This window comes from Solanum stenotomum, chromosome 2 (genome assembly GCF_019186545.1).
Source record: "Solanum stenotomum isolate F172 chromosome 2, ASM1918654v1, whole genome shotgun sequence".
NCBI classification, from domain to species: domain Eukaryota; kingdom Viridiplantae; phylum Streptophyta; class Magnoliopsida; order Solanales; family Solanaceae; genus Solanum; species Solanum stenotomum.
The window spans coordinates 55,479,854-55,491,524 of NC_064283.1; the positions used below are offsets into that span (position 1 = coordinate 55,479,854).

The 11,671-nt window shown below is 35.0% G+C and overlaps 1 protein-coding gene across 2 annotated transcripts in view; it reads right to left on the minus strand.

The window, feature by feature from the left end:
• Positions 1 to 10,545, minus strand: part of LOC125856683 (kinesin-like protein KIN-7O) — a 50,097-nt gene extending 39,552 nt beyond the window's left edge. For both annotated transcript variants that reach the window (XM_049536287.1, XM_049536286.1), the window contains exons 1-9: positions 10,385 to 10,545; positions 10,212 to 10,301; positions 9,212 to 9,330; positions 7,973 to 8,086; positions 7,793 to 7,874; positions 7,435 to 7,502; positions 7,284 to 7,358; positions 7,042 to 7,187; positions 6,862 to 6,964 (exon numbers count right to left, since the gene is read on the minus strand). In XM_049536287.1, the coding sequence (XP_049392244.1) occupies positions 6,862 to 6,964; positions 7,042 to 7,187; positions 7,284 to 7,358; positions 7,435 to 7,502; positions 7,793 to 7,874; positions 7,973 to 8,086; positions 9,212 to 9,330; positions 10,212 to 10,301; positions 10,385 to 10,508 (921 nt within the window). In that variant the 5' untranslated portion in view covers positions 10,509 to 10,545. The remainder of the gene's footprint in view (positions 1 to 6,861; positions 6,965 to 7,041; positions 7,188 to 7,283; positions 7,359 to 7,434; positions 7,503 to 7,792; positions 7,875 to 7,972; positions 8,087 to 9,211; positions 9,331 to 10,211; positions 10,302 to 10,384) is intronic.
• Between the last annotated feature and the right edge of the window lie 1,126 nt (positions 10,546 to 11,671).

Below are 11,671 nucleotides of genomic sequence, written 5' to 3' on the forward strand. Positions count from 1 at the left end.
AAGTATATCAGCATGTTTTCGTTGGGAGTATTACTTAGCACCAAGCAGATTTAGGGATAAAGGTTCATCCGTTAGTTGAAGACTGAGACTGCCCAAAGTATCTTTTAGTATTTATCAATCAGTTTATCGGTATCATGAGCTACTCAGTATTTCTCAGTTATCAGCATCGTTCAATATAATCAGATTATTACTATTTAAGTTTACCAGCATGTTTCCGATGGGAGAATTACTTAGCACCAAGCGGATTTAGGGATAAAGGTTCACCCGTTAGTTGAGGACTGAGACTTCCCTAAGTCCACATGCCACCGTAGGATTATGAGGGTCACCCCTCAAACCAAGACTGACTCCTCAGTTTTTATAGACATTAACTTAGTGGTACCACATTAGCCCAAATCAGCCTTTATACCCTGGCAAGGTATATTGGGCCCTTTTGATATGATTATACACCAAATTCCATATTGTAGCACACATGGTTATATGTCAATTTATAGTATCTCTCACAGTTTAATCTCAAATGTTTCATGACCTTGTAGTCAACTTTCAGTTGCATGTTTTACTACTTGATGATTGCATTCATGATTATTCAGTACAACGTTCCATAGTCAACATGTTCAGTTATTATGTTTATCATGCATATCTTACCCAGTGTTCTTTTTTTTTGAGGAACAGGTAATTGTGTATTCACAAAATTCCATCATCCAAGCAATGATAAGAGTGAGCACTTACATCCCATAGGGTAAAAAACAGAAGGCCATAAGAACTAGTCTATGGAGCTTTACAATTTCCCTATAAAATCATCAAAAAGTTATATATCCCCCACCATATCCTGTTTACACCAAAAATATAGAAGACTAAGGCAATTCATTCTGATTTTTTGAATGTTGTTGCTTTTGTCTTCAAAGCCTCTTGCATTCCTTTCCTTCCACAATGTCCACCAGATACTTGCAGGGATCAATTCCCACCAGTCCTCTTCTGACTCTCTTCTTCCTATCTCTTTCCAGCAGTCCATCATACTTTTAGTAGTTTTGGGAATCACGCAACTCACTCCAAGTATACACAAGAACATGTTCCACAGATTTGCAGCTGTTTTACAGTGTAGAAATAGATGGCTATATATTTCAGCATCCTGGTCACATATAAAGCATCTTGAGCAAATCTGTCTACCTCTTCTTTGTAGTACTTCATGAGTCAAACAAGCTTTCCTGCAAACTAACCACACGAAACAAGAAACTTTTAAGGGGACTTTGGCTTTCCAGATTAGTTTCCAAGGCCAGTTCCTAATCTGCAGTTGGCCAGTATTTCTCCTCCAATAGCATGACTTCACAGTGAACGCACCCTTGCTGCAAATGCCATTACCCAGTATTCTTAATGGCGCTCGCCATTCGCCAAAGGCGCTATGGCGAGGCGAGGAGAGCATGTCACGCTATTTCTCAGTGAGGCGCGGCGAGATCAATTAGGCGACGTGAGGCGACATAAGACCTAAATGGCGGCGCCTTTTAGTTTTAAAATTTTAAAAAGGTCTTGACTTAATAATATTAGTCAAAATTAGGGTTTTTTCTTCATATTTCCATACTTGGGTCAGTCGCGACTTGCGTTTCTTCTCCTCAACCTCGCGATCTCTTCTTCTCCTTCAGTCGACTCGCGCAAACTGAAAGGTATGGCCTCTTTTCTTTCTTCTTCTCTTCTTTTCTTCGTTTCTTCTCTTCAGTCCTCTTCTTCTCTTACTTTCTTCTTTTCTTCTGTTCAATTTCTTGTGAAGTGAATCTGAAGTTCTGAACTACCTTCTCAAAAAAAAAGATTTTGAGATACTACTGCTTGCTGCCTTCTCTACTCTGTTTTTTTCCTCTGTTTTCTTCACTGCTCTGTTTTTTTCCTCTATTTTCTTTGTTCACTGTAAAATGTTGCTGAATGCTACTGCTTTCACTGTGCGTCTATTATTTTTTTAAAAAAATTAATTCTTCTATAGTAATAATATAGTATCTGTTGTATTGTACAATAGTGAATTCAATGGCGTCGGATGCTAGCAAAAAGAGGGACATTAGATGGAATTATGGTACTCAAGGATTAACGAAAGATTCGGTTAATTGTAACTTTTGTGGGAGTACTTTTAATGGTGGTATTACTTGACACAAGCAACATTTAGTACCCGGTTACAAAAATGTAAAACAATGTTCAGTTTGTCCGTCGGCGATTAGAGAAGAAGTAAGGGCTTATATGCAAAATAAAATAGCTAATAATCCGAAATTTCAAGTGAGACAGCCAAAAGAATATGTTGATATTGATGATGTTGATGATATGGATGAATATGTTGAAATGATGCCTCCCTCCAAAACTCTAAAGATATCTTCCACAAAAATATCTTTAGGAGGTGCATCATCCACTGCGCGGAATGTGACGAAAGGCCCTATGAAACTCTATTTTCCACAAAAATCAACACAAAAAGGAAGCTTTGAAAAAGGAGAAGGAATTGATGAAACCAAGAAAATTCTAAGAGAGCGTGAAGTAAGTGCTTTTGCAATATGGATGTATGATGGGGGACTCCCTTTTAATTGTGTCAATTACAAATCATTTGATAAGTTTATTGAGACAATAGGACAACATGGCCCCGGAATGAAGCTTCCTACATTCCATTAAGTTGAGTTACTCACCTAAAAAAAGAGGTGGAGAAAGTGGAAAAAATTGTTGATGAGCATAAAGTGCAATGGACAAAGTTTGGTGTTCCATTATGATGAACAAATGGACGGCACGAAATGGTAAAATGATCATCAATATTTTGGTGAATTCTTCAATCGGTAGTGTATTTCTTGGTTCTATTAATGCTAGCAATGAATCTACCGATTCCACCAAAATGTACAAGTTGTTTGAAAGCACTATTGAAAGAATTGGACCGGGAAATGTTGTACAAATTGTCACCGATAATGCTAGTGAGAATGTTAAAGCGGGAAGCATGATGATGGGTGCGTACCCACACATTTATTGGACTCCATGTGCCGCTCATTGCATCAACTTGATGTTTGGTGACATATTCAAGGTTAAGCCTTTTGCTTCCGGTAATATCACTCTCCTATCCTCTAACTTTCTTTATAGTCAATATTTAATAATCATTAGCTACTAATTACTATAATCTTACTTTAACAGTTTTAAAGAAGGCCATCAGAATCCATTCTTACATTAGTCAAAGGCCATTGTTGTTAAACTTGATGAGAAAATTCACCAAGGAAAGAAATTTGGTGAAACCGGCCAAGACAAGATTTGCAACGGCCTTCTTGACTTTGAGAGCTATGTACATACAAGAAAAAACTTGAGAACTTTAGTCCTCTCAACCGAATGGACTTCAAGTAAATTTGCAAAGGAAACTTTGGGGAAAGAAGTTGCCAATCTTATTATTTCTGCCCACTTTTGGGATGATGTTGTTCGAGCACTTACAGTTTGTGGCCCTTTGACAAAAGTGCTTCGTTTGGTGGATGGGGAGAAAAAACCACCAAGGCTATATTTATGAAGCAATGGATAGATCCAAAGAAACTATTGCATGTGGTTTTCGTGGAGTTAAGAAGCAATATGAGAAAGTGTTTGAAATTATTGATGCAAGGTGGTCAGACCAACTCCATCGGCCTTTGCATGCTGCAGGCCATGTTTTGAACCCAGAATTGTATTATAAAGCTCAAGAAGAAGGAACTTTACTACAGAGTCTGTGGACTGAGTATTATGCATGTGTTGAGAAGATCCCTGATTCAGCAATACAAGATTTACTAGTCGCTGAGCTTCCTAGGTACAAAATGGCAGATGGACTATTGGGTTGTGGTCCGGCTAAAAGAGCTAGAGACACAAGGTCAAGTGAGTTGATTTAGCTCTTACTTAAATTAATTGACTTATTTATACTCATTAACCTTTAAATTTATTTTATTATAGTTGAATGGTGGTCACTATTTGGTAGTGAAACACCAAACTTGCAAAAGTTTGCCATGAAAGTATTAGGCCTAACTTGTAGCTCATCCGGATGTGAGCGAAATTGGAGTGTGTTTTAACACGTAAGTAAAAAAATTATATCCTAATTTCCATATTATATTATTATCAATATCTATTAGTTAATATCTATAACTTATGCGCAAATTCATTCCAAAAAGAGGAATAGGCTTGCACTATTGCGTCTCAATGATCTAGTGTACATTAAGTACAATAGAACATTGAAACGTCGTTATGATGCTCGTAATCTCATTGACCCAATTCGCTTGGATAACATTGATGATTCAAATGAATGGTTAGTTGGATGCCCCAAAGATCAAGAAGATGAACTAGTATATGAGGATGATGATCTTACTTGGGGTAGTGTTGCTACGGCAATTGGAGCTGATGAGAGTATCTATCATCTTAGGGGACTTTCTTCAAGATCAAGAGCACTTGACAAGGGCAAAGGAGTAGAAACTACATCTACAAGTTCAACTTCAAGTAGGACTCGGACACTAATTGAAGAAAACTACGAGGAGGAAGAAGATGAGGAGCAATATAATGATGTAGAGGTTGTTGATCTTCAAGAGTTGGATAGTTTTGAAGAAGAATAGACTTTCAGAGTTCTAGTATTGTCTTTTGAATTATTGGGTCTTTAAGGTTCTAGACTTTTAGTATCTACTTTTAGTTTTTGAATTGAAATATTTGCTAATATATGTTATTGACTTATTGCTATTGAGATTTTGGATATTTATATATGCAATTAAATATTTTTAATTTTTGGTATTAATTGGCGCCTCGATTCAAAAAGGCGAGCGCCTCGCTGCTCGCCTCGCAGCATGGCGAGGCAGGCCCTTGTCGCCTTTTGTCGCCTCCCGCCATCCAAAACATTGATCTTACCTACTCAGTACATTCAAAGTATTGATCGCATACTCTTCGCGTTATATTGTTTTATAATATAAGTTCAGATGCTCAGTATCCAACTCGCAGTTAGTACGATCTCCAGACCAGCTCAGTGGCAGAAATTGGTGAGTCCTCATCTTTCAAGGACAACCCTTTTATTTTTATTCTTTCATTAGTCTACAGTTTTCAGACAGTTGGAGTTTGCTAGGGGATTGTCCTAACAACTCACAGCTTATAGAGAATTCAGATATTTGTCTATTCAATGTTGAGCTTTAATAGACTTTTTTAGATTTAGCTTCCGCATCAGTTTTCAGTTATTGCTTATGTTAAAATCTTAGTGTTATGCCAGACCATAGGTTAGCTTGGAGTCACTTGTGTCTCTAAGCACTGTGTTACGACTAGGGGTAGTCTCGGGTCGTGACACCTTCTCGAGCTACTAAACTGAACAGGTTAGCAGCATTATGCGAAAAACAAAAGGCCAGTTCATCCACAGTAAATTTGTGTGTTCATTTACATAATCATTTTGTTGAAAAAAATTCTGAAAGCAAAAAATGATATCACGGTAGCACTATTCTAACTTGTAAGGGCATCTCCAACCCTGCCCTCTATTTTACTCTCCAAATATAGAGTTCTCTATTTTTTCAGACAACCAACTCCAACCCAATTCTCTATTTTACTCTCTAAAAAAGAATCTTCTTCTCTCTCCTCAATATTATATTATTATTTTTATTTCATTTGCATTTCCTTATTTCATAATATAAATCCTTTCTCCTTCTTCTTTTTTTTTTAAATAATCACTTTATATAATTTTTATGTAATATAAAATTTTATTTTTTCAAATTCATTATTTAATATAAAATTTTATTTTATTCTAAATTTCTAAATAACATAAATTGCAAGTTATTATATAATATACAAATTAATGGACAATTCAAATAAAAGTGAAATCATCAATGAAATACAATTACATAAAAACTACATAAATTAACGAGCACAACCGCAACAATTCTCTGAATCATACACTAATTTTTTTCCGAATATTGTTAAATCTGGAAATGACCTACCGGATTACTGAATTATTGTTGCGATAAATTTTTATGTATTGTTATCTTATATTTAAATTATTATCTTATGTATTATATTTTAAAATTAAAATTTCCATCTTATCATTTTACTTTTGTGCATTCTTCATAGTGAAAATTAATAATAATATCAAATTATAGTAAAGTGCTGAAAATTTTAAAAAATTGAAATATTATTAATTCGGGATGAAAGTAGTGTATATCAAATAATATATTTTTTAAAATGTCATATTACATTTAAAAAGAATTACGAATGTTAGATATTTAATTAATGACCTTATATTAAAAATAATGTGTTAATTACAAAATAATAGAAATATAATAAAATAATGAAAAAGTGAAATAGAGAGTGTGAATAGTAGTTCTCCAAATTTGGAGAACTACTATTCACCTCTCTATAAATGAAGAATAGAGAGTTAATTAAAAAGTGGTTGGAGAACCCATTTTCTATTTTACTCTCCAAATATAGAGAATGGAGAGTAAAATAGAGGTGGGTTGGAGATGGTCTAAACCTTCAAAGGAAAAAACATGGAGAACTGCAGTGATGGTCTACTAATTTGTAAGTCTAAAGGGAAAATAATCGGACACGGTCATAAAATTTCTGATACAAATAGACATGATTCTAAGGCACACATGCCTACCATTGTATATAAAGATTAGCATGGCAAGATCAGTATAGCAATAGTTTCCATCAGTGGCAAATTGCTTTGTCATGAATTTTTTCGTGCTAAAAGATACTCCAAACAAGTTGACATGATAGCCATTGAAATAGTTTATTCTGTCTTTAAGTTCTCTAAAGAAATCAAAGAAGAAAATAAAAATTATGAAATAGAAGACTCAACAGAGAATGTTGTGCACCAACACATGGACTTATGTATTTGATAAGGTATTTTTCAGCCTACCATAAATTTATTAAGCTCAGATAATTTACCTGGGCAAGAGTGATATTACATATAATGGCAGTGTTTGCATTTCCACCCAGTGCAGGTTGCAAGATACGTGTAAGTTTACTGTCTCGGTATGGAACGTGACCCCTGCAAGATTGCATGACGCATTAGAACAAGTAGGAGAACAGCTTTACAGAATCAACTCCAACACATAACAAGCTTACCCCTGACTCTCAGCACCTTCACTCAGTTTTTTAATCACAGTTCCTAAAGTCATCAAGCTTTTGTTGATGTGGGAGCCTTCTTTTAGACGAACACCTTCCGCTCCGGTTTTGGCAGCACGTTCTGAACCAGCAAGGTCCACCAGGTTCTGGGAAAATTTTGAGGGTAAAAAGAGTTTTTTTGTAGCTTTTTCTACATTATGATAGCATCTTAGAAGAGAATGTAAAAACTTCCCACTGCATACCAGAACAGATACACGGACTGCATCACAAGAATTGTCTGTTTTTGTATCTTCAGCCTTCTCCCTACTCTCAATTATCTATCAAGTACAAATACCAATTTAAGGACGTGAACCTACTTTGCATATCTTAGTATAGTCATTCAAGAATACTTACCATCCGGAAAATTGTGTGTGATCTACTGCTGTATAGATTCATATTAGTTTCTCCAATATGTCGATGAGCTGCAAAACAAATTGTGAAGACTGTTACTCTTGTTGAAGTTTTGACATAGGAATATTAATTTGAAAATAGAGTAGCTAATATTAAGGCAGAAGGGTAATAGGATATGGATGCAGCACCTCCCTAAAGATGAAAACCAAATCTTTAGGCACGGAAAAATGTGGCAGTTTGCTCTCAAGATCAATACTTACCCTGGAGCCTTTGTTATTAGAGAAATAGGAACCTATAAGATGGTTTCAAAAAATAATAATTACTGAGATGACATACGCAAATTGATGACACTTCAACTTACATTCTCCGAAATCCATTAGTTCAAGCACTTGATCAGGAGAGGCAACAATTTCTTCCCTTAAGCCAGCAACAAATATTCCCCGCTTCATGCCAGATTATCAAACAGGAAGAAAGCCAAATTATCATGACAGTTCATGTGCAACAATAAATCAATGATGTGAAACCAAAAATAATCCAATACCTCTATACTTTCATGGATTTGCAATTTCCGGTGCTCAGGGACCAACAAATCATTTATCTCCTCATTATAGATTTCCATATATGACATCCGTACAAGAAACTCTCTATCAACTTCCTACAATTAAAGGAGACTAAATCATGCATGTGTACTTATAAAAAAGTTCAAAAAATAGAACCAACGTCATTAACTAAATAACAGTGCAACATAATTTTAAACAGAACGGTTGATCAGTCATTAAAAAGGATATTTCATTAGTTGTTTAAGCTATCGGGGAAAAAAACCCAGGAAATTAAACCAGCACAAACAGAAAAGGCTCGTCATTTCCCTTATTAATCAAGGCAGCACCTTATCTATCAAGAAGTCACTCTTGGGCTCTTTCCACCGTGGAAATGAATCTGTCTTTCCCTAAATTGAGAGGCTTTATTTCAGGTTCAGCAGGGATCATGACTCTAAGGTTTAGCTTTGTGCACGGAATTGGAGAGAATAACTTGTCCATTGTTCAATAGGTAAACACGTATAAATACAATAACATTAGAAGCTAACTAAGGAAAGAAATAAAGAGGAAATCCTAAAGATCTGACATCTATCTATATCTCTGTACAATATCAAGAAATAGATACGTAAATATTATGTAACAAGCTTCAAATAGGTGAATGCTCATTTCCTATCTTTCTTTCGCCAAGTTTTTCCTGGTTTGATTTGATAGTTGGAACTCTTTGTATAGAGGATTAGAGGTTAAACCTATGATAAGACTATTGGAGACATAAGGAATAAAGAGAACGATGCCGAGGGAATGCAAGAAGGAATCTGGTTGACGATAAAGTCTTAGAAGCAAGTGTATAGACTCATATTTTGAGGATTCCCTAGTGTACTAAGCTGAAGCATAAGAATCTAATGTTTTGTGGCACACGTTGATGTAGTTGGGGAGAATCTCTTTCCCTTGGAGTCTGTTAAAGACCAATTCACCAATTTTATACCCGCAAGTCCTAACATATAGAGGAATTTTATTGGAAAATGAAAAAATAGTATCTGTAAGAACCACAAAATGACCTTAAGACTTGACAAATAACTCTGAATCGCTTTTATAGCAAGTTGTTTTCCGTAAGCGAACTTATTTCTTTCAATTGATTTTAAGTTGCAGATACAGTTATCATTTGAATATCAAAAATATGGAGGCGACATAAATATTAATGGTTGAAGGGGTAAAAAATACAAATTGATATGATGGCAATTCCAAACCTTTTCAATGAAATTAAACAGATCTTGCACGGACATAGGGATGACTCCAGGTTCAGTTATTGATCCTCTCATAGTATGTGTTTTTCCACTACTTGTCTGACCATATGCAAAAACAGTCCCTGCCAAAGAAGGTAAGTAGGCCAATCAGAAGCTTAAAAGACATATTTGCTTTTTGGGCAATATTATTAAAGCTAGTACCAAGAAGACATTGCAAGAGGTACAGAAAAAAATATTACAATGACACCATAGAGCTCAACAAAGTCAACAAAAATATGATGTGTTTCCTCTATCATGTGCTCCCTATACCAGAAGAATAAACTATGTATGCATTTATACTTCAGAAAAGATGAGTATAATTCTACTTGGGTTTGCCAAAATATCATCAAGCTTGGCAAAATATTCAGAGCAGACTTCAAATGGCATGAGGAGGAAGCTACGAAGCTACTCTGCAAATAGATTCCTGTAGACAAATCAGAAGAATGAACCATCCACTGATATCAAAAATGCAAAGTATAAAGGTGCCAATGAACTGAAGAACCAAATTACCTTTGATATCAAATTTTAAGACAGTGCTGGGAGGAATAAGGGGAAAAGGAATGCATGAGTTGAACCATGAAGCTCAAGCTAGTGTAAGGAACGTCAGGGGATTAAATGATGTGGGGGGAAAAAGGATGGTGAGGAACTCCATAGACCAATGGAAGGCTGATATCATATTTCAATTAAAGCTCATTAAGTTAACAGCACCATCAAAAATATCAACTGACCAGGTCAATGTTATTTAATATTGGTAATTGACACTGTTCATACAAATTGAACCTCTTACTCACTCCTTAAACTAGTTAATACTTCCTAAGCTTCAACGCTTATTCATTTGAAACTATGTCAAAAACTGCATTTCCTACTAAGCTGTTGAGGTTTCTCAAAATCCAGAAAAAGCTAAATACTCCAATGCAAAATTCATAAAAGTACCAAGCTCAGTGTGAAAAGAGGCGTAACATACCATTAAATCCTTGAACTGCAGCAGAAACAATATTTTTGGTTCGAGCTTCGTAGATTTCAAGTGTGTGGCATTCATTCCCAAAAATTCTATCTGCATGTAAATCCAAAGAAAAAATGTTGCGCACATCGAGAAAAAAGAAAAAGCGGGAAACCTAGAAGAGATAGTGAGAGTACCAAATTCAAACTTGGCCGGCTGGTTGGGAATGAAGATAGAGTTGCCGGAGATTCGCCAGGGGCTGGACTTCGCATCTTCCGGCGAGAGAGGCTTCGATCTCACTGAAACGTGGATTCTCTCCATCCTGACTTCCCCGATTTGCTTACTTTCCCGCCCTGAGTCCTTCTCCGTCAATGTTAAATTGGGGGAAATTTAAAAAAATATAACCTTTCCAAATTATCTTGTATACTAGTAAAATTATCCGTACCTTACTTGGGAATGTAATATTATGGAATCTATAAAATAATACTTAAAATTTATCGGTCATTAAACTAAAACACTATATTATGTTTTATACAAGAAAAAATATTCTAATTGTATCGTGTAAAAAGTTCATCTGTACCTTTTGCTTTACATATATCATTTTAAAGTTCCCCATTTAAATGTAACATAAACAATTATTAAAATGAAAAATTAAGGGACAATGTATCATATTGGACGACGATTCAACTTATTATATATACTTGAAAAGGAAAAGTATTACACAAAATTATTCAGTTTGTTTAGGTGTTTTTTTAAAAATCAAAATACTGGAGTGATGGAGTTCAATTTGAAACTACACTACTATTCCAATCGCAGTGTCGAGAAACACATCTATTACTTCAAAAAAAAAAATTATAACTTGCAGTAAACTTGAGAATTTGTCCATACTTCATATTGAATATTAGCAATCAATTTATTGTGTAGTTATCTATGTCTATGGGATTATTGATAAGAGGGAGTTGTTCGGATGGTAAGCACCCCTCACTTCCAACCCGAAGGTTGCGAGTTCGAGTCACAAGGGAGCAAAAAGGGGTGGGAGCTCCTAGGGAGGGTAAAAAAAAAAATATCCCTCCATAGGTCATCTGGCACATCCTTGAACCCACGTCAAAAGTTTATTAATTTTTCTCTTATTTTCCTAGTTCACTTCGCACATCAAGATGAGATACAGTTTTTAAGGTCTTTATGTCCTTACGATGGGATACCAAATTTGAAGTTTATCTTCAAGAGATGGTAGTATAGATCTTTAAGAATTTTTTTTATTGTACCTTCAACAATTTCAGTAGATAAAATTTGTGTGAATACTCAATTAACGTGTGTTATTTAATTTGTACTAACAAATATTTATAACAAAAACTTTGTAGAAACATAAACAACAAAGTTTAAAACATGTACTCAAAAACAATAATTAATAACATAAGTATAAATTAATGACTGTAAAAAAACATATCAGGATCTGTAACAATAGATTGAAACAGAAAGGAAAA